At 44.4% G+C, this 26,076-nt stretch overlaps 1 protein-coding gene across 8 annotated transcripts in view; it reads right to left on the bottom strand.

The window, feature by feature from the left end:
• Positions 1-26,076, bottom strand: part of tbc1d5 (TBC1 domain family, member 5) — a 554,754-nt gene that overhangs the window by 88,780 nt on the left and 439,898 nt on the right. For 7 of the 8 annotated variants that reach the window (XM_041183651.1, XM_041183652.1, XM_041183650.1 and 4 more), the window contains 2 exons: positions 17,138-17,385; positions 9,255-9,320 (listed from right to left, as the gene is read on the bottom strand). In XM_041183651.1, coding sequence (XP_041039585.1) covers positions 9,255-9,320; positions 17,138-17,385 — 314 coding nt within the window. The remainder of the gene's footprint in view (positions 1-9,254; positions 9,321-17,137; positions 17,386-26,076) is intronic. The other variant, XM_041183658.1, reaches the window with a different exon arrangement.

Here is a 26,076-nt window from a genome sequence, read left to right as displayed (position 1 = left end):
TGTGGTACTGTTATCCACGATTCACTTCCTGCATAACTCCCACCACCTGCTCCAGCCCAAATGCACCTCTCTTATAAGAGGTACAGGCTGCACTTAAGCAGAGCAAGCTAGCTTTAAGTGATGCCTCGGGGTTACAATTTCTGGGCCTCCTACTGATGCATGCATTCAATGGCACAGTTAATGTTGACTACAAGCAAAAATGGTTATAATGCCTGGCAGTACGAAGTTGGTGTCCTGCCTGCATTTCAATCAACGGATGCAGGTTAATCACACATCGCAACTCCTGCACCCATTTCAGGAACTATCCAATTTAACCCCCACTTAAGGGATATACCATTAGGTTTGCACACTATTTTGAAATCAGTATGACTGCGCCCTGATTAACTCATCAATTATCTTATTTACAATTGTAGAATTTTGTTTTATGCAGATTGACATCTACATTTGGTGACAAAAGAACAATTATTATATTTTAAAAGAAATTCACTGGTTTCAAATTATTTTAGGACCTATATGGAATGTGAAAAGCTTCATAAAAATGCTAATTCTTAATGTTATTCATTTTTGTATTTTACAATAGATCATAGATTACCATAGATCAGGGCATATAAATCAACCCAGCGTATAAGATGACCCAATTTGTTTGCTGCCAAAAATCATATTTAGGTCTCTACTTGGCATATAAGTCGACTCCCCCTCTTCTGTCAAGAAATGCTACTCTCACATCAGGAGTAGGCCCAAATTTTTCACCTCAGAAATGCACGTTTCACTGAGTAAGTCAATATGTGGATTAAGCAAGCAATAAAGGCTGTGTTGCCAAGATGATGTGTGGGAGTTTAAGACACGCCCATACAGAGCAGACCGCATGTGGCAATGGATAAATAGAAATGGGTCCTCCACCAGAAAGAATGAAGTACAAAATTGGTTTCAGACTAAGAATCCCATAACATTTGCTAACTTGTCAAAAAACTGTGCGGCAGCAAGGGAATTCGGTGTTAGTGAAAAACTGATGTGAGAATAAGAGGAGGAATCCACCCCGCAGAAGACGTCATGAGAGCAGGGACCAGCCACTGGCCTGATCCTGAGAAGCAGTTTTCGGAATGAGTCCTTGAAAAATATCAGAATGATTGCAATGTGTATATATGCAATTAAGTGGACAAATCAAACCCTGTGCCTAGCAAGGATTTCAGAGCAACAGCTAGATGCTGTCCCAGCTTTATGGAACCAAAATGTCTATTGTTGCGGCAGAAGGCCAAGATCACTCAGAGACTACCAAAAGAACTCGATGCCAAGATTCCAGTTTCCAGCAATTCATCATCAAACAGCAATCCTCATGATGATGCTATAGCCAAAGTAACTCAGAATGAATCTGATGAGCTCTGTGTTGGATGAAGACAATGAATTTGACGGTTTTTAAAATGTTTTGATTGTGGTTAAAGATATCCTAGTAGAATTAATTTATTCAATAGAACTGGTTGCATTGATTTAATTTTAATTACCTGTGCTTTTTTTCACATTTGAAAATGGCGACTACAAACACCAAATCCGGTAGTTCATGTTTTATACTTGGCGTATAAATTGACCCCTTTTTTGGAAGGATTTTTTGAGGCTTCAAAGGTCGACTTATACACCATGACCTACAGCAATTTGAAAGCACTGCTTCTAATGTTTTCATCAATTTACTTCCTAATATCAGTTTATTAAGTCATTAAAGTATGTGAAGGAAGTTCCATGGTCACATTCTTCTGCTTTACGTGAACCATATGATTTAGTTTGCAACTCTTCAGCATTTCAAATAATTTCTATGTATCTAAATAATGGTCAGACCGAAATAACTAATGGAAAAATGCCTTTCACATCTTGAAAATTGAATGATCTTATTCAGATCCACAGGTACATTATGACGCATCTACCAGCTCAGAGCAGTAAGAAAATTTTTGTAAATACTGAATCTATGTCTGAGCAAGAACCAGTAAGGGCAATGAAGACATGCTATTCAATCAGATTCCACTGTGTGCTGCTGAGTGGCAGGTATCTTTCATTTATCACCAGATAATGTGTAACAGTGACAGCCATCACAGGTTTACTGTTGCTCACATCTAAATCTTTGACCATTCAATATAACGGTTTGTAACTAATGTCTCTGATCGAGTGGCTACAACAGTCCCATGCACTATTTGGGGATTGGGAAGTGTAGTTTTCTGAATATGCAGATTTTTCAAGAGAACGGGACTGCTTCTTAGTGAGGAGATGTTCCAACTCTTTGTGGTACCAATATTTAAAAAAATGAATGCAGAAACACCAGGTTTATTTTAAGCAGAGAACAAGAGATGAACAAGCAGTACTGCAAAGGGAACAGCAGCGAACTCTGAAAGAAGGTCAAATTGCATTTATTTCAAAGGGATTGTGGAGTTTTAGACTAAATAATGCGGCAAGTTTGGATGTCGAATGCTATTTAATTGGATTACTTTTGGGGGCAGTGGAGCAAAGTTAAATTTTTGTAGATTATTATACTTAAGTAAAAGTGCTTTCTCCAAGGTTGCGAGGCGATGATATAATAAATAACTCGCACAGGTTTAGACACCACATGTGAAACTCAGAGGTTGGTCCTGAGCCAAGTATTTCCTTTACGGAATTGGGGAGTGGGATGCATCGCATGAATATTTGAAAAACATTGATTTGGAGTTGCATTTTGCCTGTGAGTTGTTCACACATTTCAAGATTTCTGACCTTCATTTGATTTGTGTTCAATTCCACTATAACACACATAGGCTAGGCCTGTGCATGTGGAACTGAGGAATTGCTGAGGATAGGTGAGGCCAAGGAATATAAGATGGAAAAAAGCAACAAGAGTAGCCTGTGCTAGAAGGGGTTGCGACAGGATGGTGAGGAATGGTTATTGGTAACATAAAGTTAGATAAGCTTTAGTAGTCCTATGGTTCTCTAAGGGTAAACACTAAAATCAGGTGCAAAATCAGATGGGATGGTGAGGCATACTGTGCCCATTGCCCTTCTGCCTCTGCTGGCATTTTACCAGCGGTGGGGAAGGTGGCAGTCAATCCACCCTTAGGCTAACTGAGGCCCTTAAGTGGCCAATTAAATCTTTCCACCACTGCTGGTATTTTACTAGGGGTGGGTGATTATCTTGGCATGTGGAGAGACTGCCAAGTAAAATCTGGAGATCTCCCTGTGGGCTTGGAAGGGTGGGTGGGGGGGTTCCTCCTGATCAGGGGTCAATCAGTTGGTGGCCCCTGGAGGCCCCTCCGTGGCAAGGGCTGCTGGAAGACTCCCTCCTACTCTCACAATCGACACTCCCTCCTCTCATCGGGGCCTGCCTGATTGGCCCCAGTGAGCCCTGACCCCATTTACCCAAACTCAGAGAACTTCTCCACTGCGTTTGGTCTGAGACTGCTGAAATCCTAGCAGTGGTGACAGCTCCTGATAGCGCTGCTGGGACTAGAGAGCTGCCAGTACTCTGATTGGCTGGAAGCTCTTGGAGGAGGGGACTTGAATGTTCAGAAGCCATGAATGCAGGCAATTAACTGCCTGAGGACTGTAAAATCTGGTCATGGCTTTCAGGGTCAGTGAACCCTTGATATGTGATAAGTTTAGCAAGGAATTGGTTTTCTCTATGCAAATGGTACACTTGGAGCCATTTCTAATATGTCTTTTTGGAATAATGAAATATGTGATAGCACACTAACACAATGGGTGGAATTCTCCGTGACCATTGCCGGCGAGCGTGATAGGTGGCGCGAGAGGACGATATGATAAAATCGGTTTCACAATGGCGGGAAGGCAGGTCGCTATTGTCTGCTCAGCCCACTGATGGCAGGCCGTGTTTCCTGCCTTTGGTCATCAGAACTTCATTGTAATACATTAGCATATCATTATCTGGCCATCCCTTCAGGCTCTTGCACCCCTGCTGGATTGTCCGTCCACATCGGCGGGAAAGCACACTGATGTGTTTCACAACAGCACAGTGTTGACGTGCACTTGGCGGCCTTCACTTTGGGTGAACTGGAGGTGAATGAACAGCAACGTTCTGCAGAGCTCGCCGGGGTTGCCTGTTGCTTTGCAGGCTTCAGGGGTGCGGAATGTGGGGAGGGTGGTGGTGGTTGGGGTTAAGTGCTGGCCTGCCATGGAAGCAACTTTTGAAGGGGAGGGGGAGAGATAAGTGCAGCCCTGCCTCGGAGACGACTTTTAAGGGTGAGGGGGAGCAGGGGAAAGTGCAGCCTTGCCGTTGAGGCGACTGGTGGCGGGGGGTTGGAGGTGCGCAAGGGCAGCTCTGCAGCTGAATAGAGTGCAGAAGCATTCTGGGTGGGGGTGGGGTACGGTGGGCAAGGGAAGTGGCTACGCATTGGGGAAACCTGTAGAAAGTGACCATTCCTTTGCAACTGAGACACTTCAGGCGCAGCCACATAGATATGATTGGGGTCGGGCTCCAGCTTATCTGCCCACTCAAGTAACGGAGAGGCATCAAAGTGCCACCAAGTTCTCCAGAGCAACACCACCGCCACCCCCATCCCCGCCCCCAGTACAGACTGCAAATTCATGAGCACTTTAACAGAGCATGGAGCAGTTGGACTGCACACGTTGTACAATCTCCTCGCTAAAGCTGGCAATGTGGCAGTTACTGTTGGAGGCGCTCACAGCCCCTTGCAATGTCAGCATCCTGGTTTGGATGAGTCTCTCCCATGGTTCAAGCTAGCAGGGCAGCCATGCAGCGCACTAATCTCTGGCCATTCAAGTGGTGACCAGCACTTTCCGGGAAGCGTTAACGGGCCGTCACACTTAATCAGGACAGGTTTTTAGAACACCCATGCTAACCACGGGTCTCTCTCTTTCATCCTGCAGGAGGAGCACATCAGGATCATGGAGCCTGGTGAACTAGCTGTATGCCTGATAGCCTACAGAGCGCAAATACAATGGAAGAGAGAGCAGCTGAGACTCCTGGCTGCGCAGAGGCAGGAGAAGCAACCTCAGGAAGAAGGGGCAGCTGGTGCTCCCACACACACCGCCCAAGAGCTACAGCGAGCACCCAGGGTCTATAGACATCAACTTTCATTCCTGCAAATGACCGAGAACCAGTGTCGTCAAAGACTGCACATGTCCGGGGAACTGGTCGCTCATATCTGCCACTTACTGCAGGACTTGGCGCCACAGGGACATGGAGGGCATCCACTGCCAGTGGCTGTGAAAATGACCGCGATGCTCAATTTCTATGCCAGTGACGTGTTTCAGGGCTCCACAGGTGGCCTCTGTGGGATCTCTTAAGTTTCCACCCACAAATGCATCCATGAGGTCATGCGTGCCATCTTCGCAAGGGCACACAACTTTGTGCATTTCACCTGGGACCAGGACTGCCAGGATGCACGAGTAATTGGATTTGCCCAGATCTCAGGTTCCCCACAGGTGCAGGGTGCGACTGCACTCATGTTGCGCTCAGATTTCCGTTGCAACACGTGATAAACTACATCAACTGCAAGGGCTTCCACACACTGTGTGCAGCTGGTGTGCGACCACCAAAAATGCATCCTGCGTGTGTGCGCACGGTTTCCAGGGCGTGTACATGATGCATACATCCTCAGGCGGTCACAGGTCCCTGGAGACTTCCAGGGTCCACAGAAGCTGCAGGGATGGCTCCTCGGGAACAAGGCCTACCTTCAGAGGCCTTGACTGATGACACCCATACGGCAGCCTCAGACTGCAGCAGAGTTACGCTATAATGAGGCTCATGTTGCAGCTCGCAGCTTGGTGGAGCAGACCATCGGGATGCTGAAGATGAGGATCTGACGCCTGGACTAGTCTGGTGGAGCCCTTCAATACAGTCCACAGAGGGTGTCACGCATCGTCGTCGTCTGCTGCACCCTTTACAACCTGACGCTCCAACAGGGAGATGAGCTGGCAGAGGAAGAGAGAGAGGAGCTGCACGTCTCCTCCGAAGAGGACGATGCCGACAGGGATGAGGAAGTCCTTGGAGGTGACGATGATGGGGATAAGATGAGGCAGGCGTGCTCGGCAGGCCATCAGCATTGCTAGATTTGTGGAGCATGATGACGACATGCAGTGAGGTGGCCCCATAGATCCTCACATTGCATTTGTGAACGTTTGACTCCGGTCTGGATTAAGGCAGCGTGAATACTTTCTGTGAGAATGCTCCTGTCATGGAGAGACGGTAGAGGCCCTAGTAGTCGCTCGATTGCAGGAGGATGATGATGACATCATACATTGAGGATACCCCATAAATCTTCATATAGCTTCTGAAAATGTCTGACTCCTGTCTGGCCGAGGACAGCTCACTTGCGCTCTGTGATCAGGGTCATATCATAGAGACACAGCCATGAAACTTTAAAAGCATCTGATGCTTTGTCCACCTTCAGCACCTGATCCCTTCAGGAACTGGAGCACAGCATCAGTGGTCACAGGTGCTGAAGAGATGGGGGCCAGCCCCTCCTTAAAGGTGCTGAGAGCACACAGAGAGAATGAGAGAACTCTGTGGTGCCTGCCCACCACATTCTGGCAGCAATGACCTGCACCGCTGAGGTGCAGGCATCACGAATATCTCCAGGGAGCGTGAGGCCAGACCGTCACTTTGATCTGAAGGCTGCACAGAGCACAGGGAAGAGGCCCTGGACTGAGACACCTGCCTTTATTTTGTGCAGAAAGATTTCACATCTGTGTGATACGGACATTGCTCATCAGAACATGGAGACATAGACAGACATTCTTGGGAGTTTATTGACAATATGGAACAGTATGTACAAGTGATTAACACCCATGACCAGGCTGTGCAACTAATTCTCCTTAACGTTCCTAACCCTGCCACTACATCTTGGTGCTCCTAGACATCCACAGCTGAGTTGCAGGCAGCCTGCTGCCTGCAACACTCTGTCTGTGATGCTTTGGTGGGCATCCTCTGAAGGGCCGAGACTTGGAGGTCCCCGGCCTGCTTTCGGGGTCCTGCTGTGTGGCAATGGCACCCTCCTTGGCCTGTGGAGCTGCAGCTGCTGAGGTCACAGGAAGAGGGGAGTCAGATGGCCCGCACACCCTCAGAGCCATCGGGATGGATGGGCCTGGAGTTTGCACCCTTGGATCCTCCTGCCTATGAGTGCCCGGGAGCCCCAGGGACTCCCTGAGGAGCAGAAGTAGCTGGAGTGAGATCGAGCTGCCTGGCACCCCTCTCGCGTACACTGTTGGAGGCCAACCATGGAATCAGCGATGGAGTTGAGCCCATGCAGCGGTGCAGGAGCGACGTCCTGGACCAAGGTGTCCATGGCGGCCGCCATCATACCAGTGTTCACCTTAGTGCATTGCAATGCCAGTGCTATCATCTCAGCCTGAAGGCGGACTGATTCCTCCATTGAGCCTTGCAATCTGAGGAGTGGAGCGGACATCCCTTCCTGATGTTCCCGAACTTGCCTTTGCAGCTCCAGCAACTGTGACATGACCGAGTCCAGAGGCTCGTCACCTGACTCGAACTCAGCAAATTTCTGGCCTCCAGCAGTCCTCCGAGTGCCGGGGACCTGGGAAGTCCCTGCCGCTGATTGCAGTGTGTCAGGCAATGTGATGTGCTCACTAGACTGTGCTCCCGGGGCTACTCTAAAGCTAGGTCCCACCGAGGTATGTGTCTCTGCGCTGGTGGAGGGTGTGGGTGAGTGCTGTGACGGGACTTCAGATTCTTCTTCAGAGGTTTCTTCAGGGCTTGATTGGAGACCCTGGGTCATGGAGTCTGTTGGCTGTTTGGCAGATGTGCCCGTGAAAGCAAGGGGAGATAATTAGTGCATGGCAGTGGCCTGTGAAACAGGACACATCACTCACAGCATGGTTATCTGATGGATGTTGCACTGCTGGATCCTCACTTGGTAAAGCAGGGCCGACCTCTCTGTCAGCACAGGACTGGTCCAGATCCTCACCGGCCAGCTGGATGGCTGTGTTTTCAAGTCCATGAGAACCTTGATTTTGGGCATTCCTCCACCCATCTGCAACCTCTCTTGTTGTGTGCCAGCTTGTCCTGCATGGATAGAGATGGAGAAAGTGTAAGCAGGATGCCTGCCAGGCCAGACAATAAATGTGCCTGGCCTGTGTGGGTGATGAGTGGTCCCATGGACGGGATGAGGACAATGATGATTATGTGAGCGCCCTGTGGTGGTGTGCTGGTTTTGTGAGTGTGCGCATTGATAGTGATGAAAAGAGTGACCTACCCTGGCGGAACAGAGGAGATCATTCACCCTCTTGTGGCACTGGTTGGCTGTCCTCTTCTGAAGGGTGTTGGTGCTCACCACAGCTGCCACCACCTCCCAAGGATTGGTCGCATTGCTGCCCATCCTGCAGTCAGAGCGGAGGTAGAGCACATCTCAGTGGTCCTCCACGGCATCCAGCAATCGCTCGAGTCACCCCATCATTAAACTGGGAGGCTGCAGTCTTCTTGCCTTTGAGGGCCAGATCTCCCAGGCAGCAGTGGTGAGCTGGAAGCAATGAGCATGGTGCTGCGGCTGGCCTTTAAACACAGCGCCTGGCATGATGCAATGGCAGGATGATGGAGGGCGGGTGAACAAGAGCCCGCCCACCATGGAAACGGCATGTCTCCTGGGAGTGTATAAATAATGAGGTGGGCCCGGGACGATACGGTGTGAAAACCGGCACTGTCGTCGCGGGCAGCACACCGTTTTATCCACCCGCTACTGCACTTGGTGCAAATTTGGGAAAATTCCACTCAATGTGATACAAATAGCTTTTAATCAACACTGACTTGAGAGTATAAATAAAGCATGAATTAATGGTGACTTTTGAGCATATCTATGTTAATGCTGCAATAATTATATGCTCATATTCACACACACAGGTGAAATTGATGTTAAAATATTCAAATAATCATTGGTTCCCCACTTCGCAACAAAATTGGAATAATTCTCCCACTTTCTTGCACACATGTACACACAGTGTTGTAGCTATACTACTTTAAAAAATACATTCTTGTACATTGGTTTGAAAAATCAAAATAGGAAACTTGTACTCTTGGGATTTAATTTGTCAGTTAAGCATGCAAACAAGTACGGTAAGAAAAGTTCATGAAACTCATTAATTACTTGAACAACACTGCCCCACAGTGGCGAGAGCCTGACAATGACAGCAACTAGAAATAAATGTGGTGTAAAGAGCACATGGAAACAAACCACAAAATGCTTTAATGAGCACAAGCAAATGCCACTACAACAGCCAACTAAAAAAGCGGTTACTACAGTGATTGTTACCTGGGAGCTCAGTAATAGTCTTGGCAGGGGTACAAGCCTTAGCATCATCTCCTGTAACTACCTGTCCTAGTAAATAAAAAAAGTTATTTGCATAGGCAGGACTAATTGTTTTATGCCACTTTAAATTCTGTCCTTTACAAAAAAAAAGTGCTTTGGTTCTGCATAATAAATTCATAGGAAGGAAAATCTGAAGCTGCTTTTGCAACAGTGCAGAATATTAATAACTTAGGTTGAATAAATAAATCTAATATACCTATGGGGAAAACATGAAACATTTTAGTTTGACAAGTTGCTTTTACTCAGTTTTCTTCCTCTCTTGATGAACTTCAATAGTGCGTGTCACTAGGCTCTCTCCATGGGGCATCATGGCTGAACTCAATCCACTCTTCAAACTAACCAACACAGTAGCATGCGTTCCAGCAGCGATTATTGGGAAGTGATCAGGTACGAGAACCTGATTAATTTTCCCGTAACCGAAAGGCAGTGAACCCAAGTGTAGCGTCCCTCTGTTTCTACCCAAATTAGATCAGCTAACTCAAACATAAAACCCAAACTTTCCAGCCTGCACAGCCTCCTTAATGTGATATTGGACTATGTTTACCTGCTGAACCACGAAGACAAGATGTCCCTTGGAGGGTTTACCATATAAAAATGAATCAAGGTTAATTGCTAACTAAACCTGCTTGACTTTCTGGTATACTTTCTCTCAGCCCAGAAGAAAATCTGCATAAACCATTATAGAATTGAAACTGATAAAGCGAGACTGACTTGACAATAAAATGTTCTTCTCAGTCATTGATCCAAGTAGCCACTATTCATTTGTGAGCTTAGACAACAAGTAATAACAGGCTATTTTACTTCTATTCTAGTATCACAGTTGATTCCAAATCTGTCCTTAAAAGATGCCCATACATATATCCCTCCAACAGGGGCTGCTGGATAGCAGTCTGGAGTGGGAATATTGGCTGATTTTACTATTCCAATACCAGGTCCAATGGCGAATAGCACAACCCTTTTGCCACTTTAATCAGCTAACTCCGATTGTCTACCAAGTCTGACAGCATCGGTGAAGAAAGAAATAGAATTAACCTTTCAGGTCTGTGACCTGTCGTCAGTTTTCATGAAATGTCACAGACCTGAAACATTAACTTGGTTTCTCCACAGACGCTACCAGATTTGCTGAGTACTTCCAGCATTTTCTGCTTTTATTTCAGGTTTTCAGCATCTGTAGTATTTTGCTTTAGTAAATCAGATTGTCCTTGTCTGTACAGCTTAAAGACTAAATGTTTAACTGCCTGAACCTTCAGGGGAGCCAACATTAACTACTTATTTTGTAATTATTAAGACTCTGTCTAGACTAATGAGTTACAGTCATATTAATATTGTTGTTAATGCTGTCTGGTTATCCACCTGCAGACATGCAATTGTTATTGGACCCAAGATCAAGAAATTCTACTCACACGCTGCATTTATCCCAGCTCTCATTTCAGAGTGAACAATCCTCCAAGAAATTTATACACATGGCCAGAATGATTTAAAATGCTTGTTTCCAGTAGAAGAAACTAAGGGGCCATTTGGAATGCATGACTCAGTAGCGGGAATGCCACGAGCAAAATCTGACAGTCCTGGACATACTTCCAACATGCTTACTTCCCAAAACTACCAGGGGAACCTACATGAAAGACTTTTTCAGGAATATAAAGTTGAATCAAATCTGGCTGAATCTGGCAGATTTTGTTGTTGTTGCTATACTTGACCCAGTCTACAATTTAAAAAAATTATTTGAGATTCTGTTTAAAAACATTCTGAATCCAGTCCACCTGTACATCTGAGTGAACTCAGGTTTAACAAAAAGAATTTGAATGGATTTTGTGTTGCTTGGATAGTGAGTTCCCAAACTTAGTTGTAGTTTTGGGGAATTAGAGGTCATAAAATTTCCTAGCACTGGTATCACTACTGTCCTGAGGGAGACAATGAAACAGATGGCCAATGCTCAGTGGTACAAAATAGGATAAATTATTGGCACCCGGTCTGTTCAGACAATTACCTGATAAACCTATGAATCACAGAACTCCAACGTTTAACATATGAGTCACAGAACTCCAACATTTAACAATCAAAGTATTTTCTCAAATTTATTAGCAACCACTGTATTAAACAAAAGTAATGAAGCTTCGGTGCATTTCCTGACAACTGATTAATTCTATGTCACTTTCCCTTGCAAGCGCTGGAGATGGAACACTTTCCCTTTTACATCCTCCAATCCCACCAACCAGGGCCCCAAACACTCATTTCCTGGTGAAACAGCAAATTCCTTGTGCTTCTTTCAAATTAGTTTGCTATATTTGCTGGTCATGATGTGGTCTCATCTACACTGGGAGATCAAAGGCAAGCGTGTCCCTGAGCTTCCGGTTGTCTGTCATTTTAGTTCTCTGCCCCACTCCCACTTTGACATCTTATACTGTTCTAATGAAATTCAACAAAATCTTGAGAAACAGCACTTCATTATTTGATTAGATATTTTATAGCCTTCCTGAAGAGAGGGCTGGTTAGCTCAGTTGGCTAGATGGCCAGCGTGTGATTCAAATAATGCCAACATTATTTGAAACCCTGTTCTAGCTGAGGTTGACTTGGAACTTGCCTCCTTGCCTCTCCATGAGCGTGGAAGGCAATGGAAAATCATCACCAACAAAAACTGTCAAGAAAATGGTTCAGGATGAAGCATCAGCAGACAAAGGGCCAAGGACCTTCCCTTGAGAAGAGGTATTGTGGTACAGTGGGTAATGTCCCTGCCTCAAAACCAGAAGCTCTGGATTCAAGTTCAAGTTACATCTCAGGCCTTGACAGCCAAGACAAGTGTGTTCATAATGTGGATAAACAGCATCAACTTATAAATCCTTCCCACGTATGTAAATAGCAGGTGGTAAGAGGTTCCTGGTCAGCCATGTGATGGAAAGAACATTGGAGCCGCTACCACTATTCATTGCTCCAGACTACAACATGCATGTAAAGTATATTCTGCAACAGCAACTCAGACTTCTTGGGTGGGGCTGGATGGCTGGTGTGGAACAGATTGGTGCCAACAACATGGGGTTCAATTCCTGTTCCTCCTGAGGTGGATTCAGGACTTGCCTCCTTGCCGACCCATGGTGGGGGTTGTGGCGCTGTAGGTCGGACAGAAGATAACGAAGACAAAGAAGTCATCTTCCTGATTTAACCAAACAATTTCAGATCATAACCAATGCTTCTATTTTTTTCAGGCAATGTCAATGATTCTGCCATTGTCATTTAAAGCTCCTCTAAAAGTATCCTTTGTTCTCAAGAAAGATTATTGACCTAAAACACTAACTCTGTTTTTCCACAGCTGCTGCCTGACCTGCTGAGTATTTCCAGAATTTTCTGGTTTTATTTTATATCCTTTGTTTCTTTCCTTTTCCCATTACCAGCCTCTTTGCCTTGCACCATCATCCCTTCTGGCATTTAATCACTCCTGCCTCCCATCCCATCACATACCTTTCCCTTTATTATTTTGTCACCTTCACACCACGAACCACCCCAAGCCTCACTTACCTGCCTCTGTACTTGTTAAACTACTAACATTACATCATTAATGTTTTTCAGTTTTGATGAAAGGTCATTGGCTTGAAACTTTAACTATATTTCACTCCTTCAGATGCTGTTTGACCAACTGAATATTTCCAGCATTTCAGTTTTTACTTGAGTTTTCCAGTATTCACAGAATTTTTGTTTTTGTAATAAAAGCTTTTCTGTTCCCTTCAGTGGGCAGTAAAAATATATTTAAACATTTTGCTCACTAAATCAGTTTGGAATTTGAATTCTGCAAATTTTGAAAAGGCTGTTGGATTGTTGTAAAAACCCAACTAGTCTTTCAGCAAAGGAAACTTGCAATACGGGATAAATATGATTGATTCTTAACTGTCCTTGCTCTAGCAAATGAATCGGTTGCATCAAACCATTAAAACTGCTGTGGTGGCACCTTCTCAATACAACAAAAAAATGGGAAATAAATGCCAGCCAGTGGTGCCCATATCTGAGAATTAATTAAAGAAAATCATTGAGGAACTTTCAAAGTTTCAATGAACAAGCAATATATAGAGTAGATATTTTTAAGAGTTAAAAAAGAACTTTCTTGTCTGTATTGCTAAGATTATGGTTGTATTTATGTAACTGGGACAGGGAAATGCCCCATCCTACTGTAGGAAACATTTTACATAAATTACCTTTGACTCACTTTTTAAAAAAAATATATTTTAGAAGACCAGAAGCACTAGATAATGTATACTTATTACATTTAGGAGTTAATAGCAATGCAATGAATACTTTTAATAATGACTGTTTTGTCCTGAACTTAATTATATTCAATATTTAAAAATTAAATTGTCACTGTCCCCATTCATTTTATATTCACTGGACTCAATTTTCACTACTTCAATTCTATTAAGAATGCCTAAAGTAGGAATGCTAAGTGTGAGAAAAATAGTACTCCTCCAAGTACTCATACCCAAACACTGCAACAACTACAACACTGGTGATATGCAATTCAATAAAGTATAATTCAAATTAATGGTAACATGATCACTACTATTCATATGGAATATTTTGGAGTGATTCATTGCTATTGCTAACTTAAAGAAAAAGAAAGGCTGTCTTAATTCTTGCTAAATAGCAGAAGGGCAGAATTAGAATTTAATAGATAAACAATAAAAACAAATTGCACAACCCAAAAGACAATCTGCAAGACCTTCTACAAGTCTACTAATTGCTTTGTTTTTTAATATGTTTGGTCAGCATTTGGCTGATGGTTAATTCATCCAATCAATTTTTAAATATATCATTTTGCGACGATTCCACTTTCACCTTATTGTTTACATTTGCTATTAGCACACGTTATTCTGTGAATCTGCTTTTTCTTTAGGAAAAATAGTTAAAAGTCAAATAAAAGATAGCATGTCAATCCCTTTGTCATACAAAGCTAGGTGGAAATCTAAATTGTGAGGGGCACAGAAAGAAGCTGGAATGAGATACATAGAAGTGTGAGTGAGTGGACAAGGTGGAAGATGGAGCATAATATGGGGAAGTGTGAGGATATTCACTTTGGTCGTAAGAAAAGCAGAATATTTTTTAAAAAGGTGTGAAACTTGTAAATGTTGATGTTCAGAGAGACTTGGGTTTACTTGTACAAGGAACACAAGAAGTTGGCATGCAAGTACAGCAAGCAATTAGGAAGGCAAATGGCATGTTAATCTTCATTGCAAGAGAATTGGAGTTCAGGAATAATAAAGTCCTGCTACAATTGTACAGGACTTTGATGAGACCACATCTGCAGTGTGTGCAATTTTGGTCTCCATACTTAAGAGGATATTTGCATTGGAAGCAGTATGGCAAAGATTCACTAGATTGGTTCCTGGATGAGGGGGCTGTCCTAATGATGAGAGGCTGAGTAAAGTGGGTCTATATTCTCTCATTTTGCTAAACACCAGAGATTCATTGAAACATATGATATTCTGAAGGGGCTTGACAGGATAGACTGAGAAGTTAGTTCTGCTGGTTGGGGAATCTAGAACGTGGGGGCACGATCTAAGGATAAAGGGTTGATCATTTGGGACTGAGAGGAGGAGAAATTTCTTCACTCAAATGGTTGCGAATCTTTGGAATTTCCTAACCTACAGGGTTGTGGATACTCCATTGTTATCTATCTTTAAAGACTGGGATAGACAGATTATTGGTCCCTTAGGTAATCAAGGGATAATGGGGGGCAGTGGGAAAATAGGGTTGAAGCCCAAAATCAGCCATGATCATATTGAATGGCAGTGTAGGCTTGATGGGCCAAATAGTCTACTCCTACTTCTTGTGTTTTTATTATAAAATTAGACTACCTTTCTGAAGGCATGACTTTGAACCCAGCTTCAATTGATATTCAAGATTCAGCTGATTTTAATGGGTAAGTATTACCAAATCTCTGATGGGATTCAAGGTGAAACTTCTTACAGCAAGGGGAAGTTCTATCTTTTTGTGAGTCCATGTGTGGAAGGATTGGGGGTGAAGAGACAATGCTGTTAGGATCAGTCCTGAATGTGAAGATGATCTCCTACAACATTGATAATGATCAGGTATTAAGGGGAGTTTAAGGCCGAGCAGGGACCAGGAAGGGAATGGGGGTGGGCATGGACTTTCCCTGGATTTATCCCACCGCTGGCCATTTTCCCAGAGGAGGAATAGGAAGGCTGCAGGGCTACCCAACCGCAAGCAGCGACGGATAACCAATTCAACTAAATAATGGCCACTTAAGATCAATTTTTGGAGGTCGACTGAGATTTTCCAGTCAGCCTCAGGGTTCCCAGATGTGGCGAGGAACAGTTTAGCTGCCTGGTGGTAGCCTCCTGATGGCAGGCTTGGGGGTAAGCATTTTAGACAGGATTAGAGGCCCTCCCTAGCTGACTGGGTACAGCAGCAGCTGCAGGCCACCCTGTGGAAGGGCTTTCCTCCACCACTCTCCACCCCATCCTCACAGGGGTGGCTGTCTGCTTTAAATTTCCTTTAAATTAAAAAAGTAGGAGAGAGGATGTCTCCATTTTGCCAAGGCATGTGACTCCTGTTTTCAAACTAGAAGGCCCACTATTGGCCGCGCAGATTCAGGAGTCTGTCCCCCATCCTTGGATGGCAAGCCCACCCTCTGGCCATTAATTGGCCACGCTGGGGAAAATCACAGTGAGTGACTGTTTCCACACAGTGCGACCATCTGACCCCCATTGAGCCTGACGGCGGGATGTATAGGCCTGCAGGGAAAATCCTACCTCAAGTGTAAGGCGCAACCATTTGATACTTACAGATTAAGGAAGATCAAGAAGTCACATAGAAATCTAAAAGGAAAAGAGGGACAAAGGAATTTCTAAAGAAATTACAAAATGAATATAATAAAACCCAGAATCTAATAACATAGAACCAAACATCATAGGACTGAGTTTAGAGAAAGTCCAGAGAAACTTGAATTATTCACTTTGAGCACAGGATTTTGAGAGTGCATCTTGGTAGAAGCATATATGGGTGCATTTCCTGGCAGTGTGAATCTGGACACGTGGCCTAATATAACTATAGATTGAGAAACCTTGAAGGATAGTCTCACATTTTCACTTGACACCAAATGAAATGTAAAACGTGGCTTTAGCGCCATGTCAAATCTGATTTTTAAAGTGTTCAGAAGGACTATCTGTACACTTTGTAAAACCCAACTAATCTCAATTTAACCATTTAGAACGTAGGGATTCTCCCCATTTGGGGAACTCTTGCACAAGGTGGCCTGCGACCAGAGTTGTGACCCTCTGATATCGAAGGGTCCAGAGTGGGGTGAAGGAATTAGAGGAGGCCCCGGTCTGCTACTGGGAGGCTGCCTCCAGGTGCCTGCCGGGCTTCGACCGCAGTGGAGGGTCAATACACCCCTGGTAAGATCCTGGCTGGGTTGGACAGTTAATGCTGGTATCACCCAGCCTTTGACAAGATCACTTGGAGGTGGGAAGGCGTCAGGTAGAAGGCAAGACACATATATTTCAAAAATTCCCTGCCCTCACACCTCAGCAGGGCTGATAATACAATTGCGAAACAGTATGATGTAGATAAATTGTGACAACTGGATGACGAGTTCGGGGAATGAGAAGAGAATGTAGGCTCTGTGCTAATAACCTAAAAATGGCTTTCCACATCTGCATCTTGTGATTTTCCAACTTTAGGACCTGTATTTTTATTTTAGTGCATGTTTCAAATTAAAACTAACTCTGGCATGCTTAAACCCAAAAGAAATACATTACTTTGTATTACTACCGAAGGTACTACATTATAACACACAATTTATAATTCATTAAATTTACCTTTGCTGAGCTGCACAGGCATGCTTTCAGATTTCATCATTCGCTGTTGCTGATGTTGTTGGGTGTGCTCTACCATGGCTTTGTGGGAGGATGGGTGGGGTGCAGGATTGCTACTGCAGTTTGTTCCAATATTTTGAAAACCGCTGGTACCACCAACTAAGATAGCTGGATTTATCAGTTTCCTTCCAAGGTTCATTAAGCTATTGGACACTTTATTGATGTTGAGGGGAGCAACCTTTGGCCCAGCACTGAAAAATGATCAAATGTTTAAGAATTTTTAAAATATACATATAACATACATCTATATACCTTAACGCCACCAACAATCAATTTGAAAATTACATGTCTGTGAATGAAGGATATAAATTAACAACGTTCACAACATGCAAAGAAAAAACTACTCTTTGAATAAAAGCACTTCCCTAAAACATGGGACATATTTAAGGTGATTATTCAAAGAATTAATCATTAGATTGGGAACAATTTCTTTGTATGATTGTCAGTTAAAGTGTGGAATTCTGCCACAAACAATTGAAGTGGAACCAATATAATCCCTTAAAAGGGAATAAGGTGGTAACTTAGGAAAGGTATATTCAAATTAGAAAAGGGTAAGTAAAGATTGATTGATTGGGTGGGAAATAAAGTAACATTTAAGTTAAATAAAGGGAATAGATAAATGGATATGGGGAGACGGTAGTGCAGTGGTGATGTCGCTTGACTAGTAATCCAGATGCACAGGCTAATGCTCTCGAGATAGGGGTCAAATCCCACAACAGCAGCGGTAGAATTTAAATTCAATTAATAAAATTTGGAACTGAAAGCTAGTCTTATTGATTATCATAAAAACTCATCTGGTTCAGTAATGCCCATTAGGGAAGGAAATCTACCATCCTTACCTGGTCTGGCCTATGTGTGACTCCAGATCCACAGTAATGTGGTTAGCTTTAGCAAGCCTTTGAGTTCAAGGGTGATTAGAGATGGGCAACAAATGCTGGTCTTGCCAGCGATGCCCACATCCCATGAAAGATTTTTTTAAAAATCGAAAAGAATGACAAAGCAAGGTACTGTCAAATTCATTTTTCCACTATTTTAATGGAAATTTTAATCCATTTAAAATAAATTGGTTAACACGTCTTCAGATAGCAGAGAGGAATTTGATAGAAATGTATCAAACATGATGTACCCTGATACTGAACTCAAATGTTCAGAGTGTATTTGGGACAGGTTTTTTGAACAATACATTCTGGAACCAACCAGGGAGCAGACAATTTTCGACCTGGTAATGTGTATGATACGGGATGAATTAGAGAACTTACAGTAAAGGATCCTCTAGGCAAGAGTGATCACAACATGGAGAATTTCACATTCAGTTTCAGGGTGAGAAATTGGGTCTGAAACTATTGTCTTGAATTTAAGTAAAAGCAATTACAAAGATACAAAGATAGTTGGCTGAAGTGGAATGGGAAAATAAGTTAAAAGGTAACAGTAGAGAAGCAACAGCATCATTTAAGGAGATATTTCATAACACTCAACATAAATTCCATTGAGAAAGACTATGAGAAGGATGCACCATCCGTGGCTAACCAATGAAGTTAAGGATGGTTTCAAATTGAAAGAAAAGGCTGACAATTCTGTGAGGATTGGTGGTAGGCCAGAAAATTCAGAAAATTTAGAGATGAGCAAAGGATGACGAAAGGGACAAATTAGAGTATGAGAGTAAACTAGTAAGAAATAGAAAAACAGACAGTACAAGCTTCTACAAGTATACAAGAAGAAAAAGAGTAGTCCTTTAGAAGATGGGACTGGGGAATTAATAATGCGAAACAAGGATATGGAACAGACTTTGAGCAAGTATCTTGCACCTGTCTTCACAATCGAAGACACAAAAAGCATGGCAAAAATAATAGAAAATCAAGAGGCAAAAGGGAGGGAGGAACTTAAACCAATCACTATTACGAGAGAAAAAGTACAAGGAGAACTAATGACAAATCCCCTGAACCTGGTGGCCTGCATCCTTGGTTCCCAAATGAAGTAGCTCCAGAGATAGTAGATGCATTGGTTGTAATCTTCCAAAGTCCCCTAGATTCTAAAAAGGTTCCAGTGGATTGGAAAACCCCAAATGTAAAACTTCCATTCAAGAAAAGAGGGAGACAGAAAGCAGGAAAATATATTTGTCATTGGGAAAATGCTAGAATCCATTATTAAGGAGCTGTTAGCAGAACATTTAGAAAATCATAATATAATCAAGCGACAAGCAAAGTCAACATGATTTTGTGATAGGGAAATGGTGTTTGACAAATTGATTAGAGTTCTTTAAGGGTAGATAAAGGGTACCCAGTAGACATGGTGAATTTGGATTTCTAAAAAGTATTCGATAATGTGACACAGAAAAGGTTACTACATAAAATAAAGCTCATGGTATTGGGGATATTAGCAAGGATTGAAGATTGGTTAATTGATAGGAAACAGTCACAATAAATAGCTAATTTTCAAGTTGGCAAACTGTAACTAGTGGAAGCAGTGCTGGGGCCTTAACTATTTACGATCTATATTAATGACTTGGATGAAGGGACCAAGCATATTAAAACCAAACGTGCTGATACACGCGAAAACAAATTGCAAGGAGGACACAAGGAGTCTGCAAAGTGATATAGATAAGTTAAGTGAGTGGGCAATTGGAGTATAATGTGGGAAAATATGAGGTTGGCTATTTTGGCAGGAAGAGTAAAAAAGCAGTGTATTATTTAAATAGAGAGAGACTACAGAATGTTGCATACAGAAGGATCTGGGTGTCCCTGCACATGAATCACAAAACGTTAACATGCAGGCACAGCAAGTAATTAGGAAGGCAAATGGAATGTTAGCCTCTATTGTAAAGGGGATGGAAGATAAAAAAAGGTAAGCTCGCTATAGCTGTACAGGGCATTGGTGAGACTGCACCGAGAGTACTGAATCACAGAATTTTCACAGCACAGAAGGAGGCCATTTGGTCCATCATGTTTGCGCAGGCTCTTTGAATGAGTAATACATCTAGTGTCATTCTCCCTGCAACCCTGCACATTCTTCCCTTTCAGATAATACTGTGTACAGTTTTGATATTCTTGCTTAAGGAGGGTCACTTACATTGGAAGCAGTTCAGAGGAGTTTCACTGGGCTGATTCCTGAGATGAAGGGGTTGTCTTATGAGGAAAGGTTCTGCAGATCAGGCCTGTACTCATTGGAGTTTAGAAGGAGTGGTGATCTTACCGAAACATGAGCTAGAATTTTACAGCCCTGTCGTGGCAGGAGCAGGGCTGTAAAATTCCGCCCATATGAGATTTTGAGAGGGCTTGACAAGGTGGATGCTGAGGGGATGTTTCCCTTGTATGGGCATCTAGAATTAGCGGGTACAGTTTCAAAATAAGGGGCCCCTCATTTAAGACAGAGATGAGGAGGAATTTCTTCTCTCAGAGAGTTGTTAATCTTTGGTATTCCCTTCCACTGAGGTCACTTGAGGTAGAGTCACAAAATTGGCTAAAAATAGGAAGCAGAGAGTAATGGTCAATGGATATTTTTTGGGCTGGACGTAGGTCTGTAGTGGAGTTCCCCAGGGGTCACTACTGGGAGCCTTGCTTTTCTGATATATATTAATGATCCAGATCTGGGTGTGCAGGGGACAATTTTAAAGTTTGCGGATGATACAAAGCTTGGGAGTGTTGTGAACTGTGAGGAGGATGGTGTGGAACTTCAAGAGGACATAGGGAAGTTGGTGGAGTGGGCAGATGGGTTGCAAATGAAGTTCAACATGAAGAAATGTGAGGTGATGCATTTTGGTAGGAAGAACGTGGACAAACAATTTAAAATAAGGGGTGTCATTTTGAAGGGGATGCAGGAGCAGAAAGACTTGGATGTATATATGCATAGATCATTGAAGGTGGCAGGACAGTGGAGAGAGCAGTTAATAAAGCATATAGTTTCCTGGGCTTTATTAATAGGGGCATGGGAGTACAAGAGCAAAGAGGTTATGCTGAATTTATATAAGACCCTCGTTAGACCTCAGCTGGAACATTGTGTACAGTTCTGGGCGCCACATTAAAGGAAGGATGTGAACACATTGAAGAGAGTGCAGAAGAAGTTTACAAGAATGGTTCCAGGGATAAGAAACTTCACGTAAGAGGGTAGATTGGCGAGGTTGGCACTGTTCTCCTTGGAGAGGAGAAGGCTGAGAGGAGATTTGATAGAGATGTTCAAAATCATGAGGGGGTTGGACAAGTAGATAGTGAGAAGCTGTTCCCATTAGTAAAAGGATCAAGAACGAGACAGCACAGATTTAAAGTGATGTGCAAAAGCAGTGTGAAGTGGTTCGGGTCTGGAATACACTGCCTGGAAGTGTGATCGAGGCATTCAAGAGGACATTAGATGATTATTTGAAGAGAAACAATGTGCAAGGGTACGGGGTAAAGGCAAAGCAATGGCACTAGGTCATAATGGTCATCTGGAGAGCCAGTGCAGACATGGGCCGAATGGCCTCCTTCTGTGCAGTTAAGATTCTGTGACTAACCATATTCAAGGTTGCATTAGACACATTTTTGATCTACAAGACTATGAGGGGCAAGCAGACAAGTGGAGTTAAGGCCACTTGCTACTCCTATTTCTTATGCTCAGGAAGCTTTCTGTCAAAATGGACCCAGCTGCTTGCTTCTCAGATTAAAGATATATTCTTTGTAGAGATACCTACAGGCTTTAACAGGAACCCTAAACACTTCTCAGTCAAAAGCTTTTTTCACATTGACGTAGGCAACAATGGCTCATTATTTTTGGACTGTTTGGCAGCCACCTGCTGTCATGGAAATATCTGTTACCGTTAGCAATTGTTGGCAGCAGGCTAATACTTCTCAGACTGCTGCAGTCTGGTTCAGATCTCTTTGCCTTTGTAAAATGGCTGGAATTTTAAGCTCTCCCATGCAGTCAGGATTGTGTTGGGACCTAAAATTGGGTGCCATGCCTGTCACCTACCCACCCCGTGTGTATTGTACTCACAGCAGAGGAGGTGCCATGTGACCCGCTCACCTAGGGTCAAATGAGGCCATTCGTGGCCAATTAAATCCCACCACGACTGGGATTTTTCCTGCCCAGGCCATGTCTCCAGGCCGTTCAGCAAGATCTGTCGGGTTGGGGTGGGGGCTGCCTCCTGGTCGGGCACAACTGTGCCCATTGGATGTCCCTCCCAGGTCTGAACTTGCCCCCTGCACCTTCCCATCCTCCAACCTGTCACCCACTGCTCCCCACTCCCCTCGCCAGGGCCTGCCAGCCAGGCCCCAGCGAAACCACAGACTTGCCTCACAATCTGGACACCATCGCTGAAAACCTTCCTTGGAGACTGTTGCAGTCCCAGCAATGGCCACTGCACCTGGTGGCGCTGTTGGGACAAGAGCTACCAGTTATGTGATTGCCCGCCAGCTCTGAGGCAAGACTTCCTCTTTGAAGGGGTCAAAAGTCCCACCTCAAGTTAATTGAACACCAAAGACCATTAAATGCTTACGGTTGAAGCTGGACAAGCCCAAGCAGATTCACTTCCAGCAACCCAATCCCTAGCATTAAATTCAGCCCCATATATGAGGATGCCTTTGCACTGCTCTTGATGAACAGTTTCATCAGTCTTTGCTTTCGCAATTAACTGGTGTAGCTGACTGATAGTGTTTTCAATAATTTCACGTTAGTTGGTTACAGAATTGGTAAACAGGTTTCATTGATGGATGTAATGGGCCACTTGAGGGCTGGGCATCACAGATGCTTCACTATTTCATTTATGTTTTGGTGTTGTGTTGTTCTGTCTCTTTTGACATCTTAGGTAGGCCTTCTTTTCTCTCTTGGTGGCTGTCTTGTTCTGTTGTCTTAGCTCTCAGAGCTGTGGAATCTTGTTGAGCTTTACCTTCCTACTGTGCTCAGCCAGGTCAAGCATCTTATTAGCGATCCATTTGGAGCACCTCTAGTATCCACGTCCCACAACATCCTTAAGAATCATAGAATAGTCAGCATTCACTATTTGGTTCATCAAGTTTGAACTGGATCATAGACATTTCAATCCTGTCCCATGGATTCTGTCAGCATCTGAAAGTGCTTGGGCAGTTCAAGTTTGAAATTATATTTCAAAGACCCACACCTCTTGACATCAAACTGTTCAATGGCTGAGCCTTGGAGATCAAAAATGTTTCTCAATTTCAGAAACTACAAAACGTTGTTCCCATTTGCCCCACTTAGCACTTCAGAAGACCCAGAAAATATCAATTGTACACACAGCAATGAATGTTTGCAGTAATGCGATCTATTTCCTATTTTTAAACCAAGCTACCTGTGGTAGTTCTGCTATTATTCTACCTTCTGTATTGTCTTCTCTGGGAAAGAAGGTTCCCTGTATATTAAGCTGTGGTATAGCGCGCACTGATTTAGCAAGCCATTCATCATCATAGTTATGTTTTAATAAGCTTAGCCAACTTCGATCTGGTGATTCTGTTGGCCTCGATGACCTTGGCGGCCATCCTCAGGCCCATGAAGCCTGTGCTGGCCCCACCTGGGAGGGAGCTGCCAGTTCCACAGCTGGCATGTCCCCAGTCATCGCAGCCTCACCCGATGAAGCGGTTACTGGGAGAGGGGCGGAGTAGCTGTTGGCCTCATCCGGAGCTTTGTGAGAGGAGCCCGCAGATACGGCAGGCAGTTGCTCCGCCGACGTGAAGTCGTCCCGGACCTCCCTGCTCACCGTCGATGGATGAGCAACGAGCTGGGAAGCTTGAAGCCCACACCATCTCCCACATTGGCAATGACCAGCTGTGGCCACTGGCGCTGTGAGGGCTTGCAGGTCCGAGCGTAACCCCAGGAGAAACTGCTTGTTCTCCTGGAAGCCCCTCTCCACATGGAGGAAGCATGATGCTCTGCCATGAGGCTGATTGCATCACTGATGCTCCGTGTGGACTCCTCCACCATGGACACTAAGCGAAGCATAGTCTCATGCAACACTCCCAGAAGCTCCCGCACACCTGGCTGCATTCCCTGCAGCTGCTGCGTCGCAGACAACGCCAGAGGCACATCATCACACACTGACTCTGCATGTGCCTGGTTCCCTGCAGTCCTCCAACTGATGGCGCCATTGACACGCTCTGTCTCTGCCAGCTCCTGCAGCGATTGTGAAGTGCCCTCTTCTCTGTGCCCCAGGACACTAGTCGATGTTGCAATGCCCACCAATGTGCTAGTATCTGCGCTGGTGCCTGCCTCGCAGAAATGATGAGACACAGGTGATAGTTGATGGCCCTCATGTGTGAGAGGGGGCATCTGCAATCGATCCTGGTGCACAGGCTCTGATGATGCTGAAATTAACAATAAAGACAGTGGATCAGTTAGCGTGCACACAGTGACACATTTCATCCCTTTCCCCCTCGCTCATTCTGCGCTCAACCTTCCAGAACCTATGGAGACGAATATTGGTGGGGTGGCAAGTAGTCAGGAGGAGACCCAAACATTACAGGCGGATACAGATGGGCTGGTCAGATGGCCTAAGGAATGTTATGTGGATAAGTGTGAGGTGATGCACTTGGGCAGGAGAAACAAGGTATAGGAAAACACGAGGAATGGTGGGACCGTAAGTAAGGAGGATCAGAGGGACCTTGCTGGGCATGTCGACATGCCCGTTAAGGTAGCAGGACAGATGCATAAGGTATTTAAGAAGGTAAATGCCATACTTGCCTTTATTAGCCGAGGAATAGAATATAGGAACAGGGAGGTCATGTTGCAATTGCAGAAAACACTACCTAGGCCACAGCTACAGTTGTGTGTGCAGTTGTGATATGCGTTTCACGGAAGGGATGTGATTGGAATGGAGAAAGTGCAGAGGTCGTTGACCAGGATGCCGGCTGGGCTGGAGACTTTGAGTTATGAGGAGACATAGCATATACTGGGGTTATTTCCCCGGAGCAGAGGAGATTGAGGGATGACATTATTGAGCTTTATAACATTATGAGGGGCATAAGTAGGGTCGACAGAAAGGAACTTGTCCCCTTGGCAGAGGGATGAGTAACCTGGTGGCATTGATTTAAGGTAAGGGGCATGAGGTTGACAGGTGAGGTGATGATCAACTTTTGCACACAGTAATGTGGGATGCACTGCCTGAAAGAGTGGTGGACAAAGAAATCCTCCTAACATGTAATAAGTATTTGGATGTGCAGTTACTATGCCATGGTATACAAGGCCATGGGGATCGTGGTGGGAAATGGGATAAGGCGGTTTTGGAAGGTGCTTGACACGTGTATCTTCGAAGGGCCGAGGGACCTTTGTCTATGATCCACACCTCTGACTCTATCAGTTTGTGTCTGAGCAATGTTGCAACAATAACGATTCAAACAATCATCAGTGCTATGGACGGTGGGAAGACAGAGCGGAGTGTTGACCTCAAATACCTGGCTGTTCCACCCCAACCTCACCGACATCAGTGGACCTGGCCGCATGGCGCCTCTCAAGCTCCAGGGCCTCCTGCTCAAAGCGGCTTAAAATCATCAGTGGGGCCTGGCCGCCTCCAGTCTGTGAACGCTCACATGCATTGTGAGCATTTTTCTCCTGAAAAAGAGAAAACCATTCATTGCGGCTAATCGCACATGGACTCTGCATGCACACGCCGCGCCCCAGCCACAGTGGGCCATATCAGGCCTCCAGTGCCTCCTCTCCCCACCACTGCTGATCAGTCACACAAAGATAGTGCGCCTGGTCCCAACCACCACCCCCGTCCCACCACGGCCATCTTGGACACATTCTGAGTCCATCACTTTAGGAAACACACGGTCTTTGCCCCCATAGCAAAGAGGCGCAACCACGTGCAGCGTTGAGGGCAGCAGATGGCTCTTGGCCACAAGGCCTTGAGGCTCCCCTTCCACAATCTCATCACCGTGAATAGGAAATGTGTTGGAGTTCTGAGT

Source organism: Carcharodon carcharias, chromosome 3 (genome assembly GCF_017639515.1).
Source record: "Carcharodon carcharias isolate sCarCar2 chromosome 3, sCarCar2.pri, whole genome shotgun sequence".
Lineage (NCBI taxonomy): Eukaryota > Metazoa > Chordata > Chondrichthyes > Lamniformes > Lamnidae > Carcharodon > Carcharodon carcharias.
The sequence above is the reverse complement of the archived record's forward strand: the minus strand, read 5'-3'. Positions and strand labels throughout refer to the sequence as shown.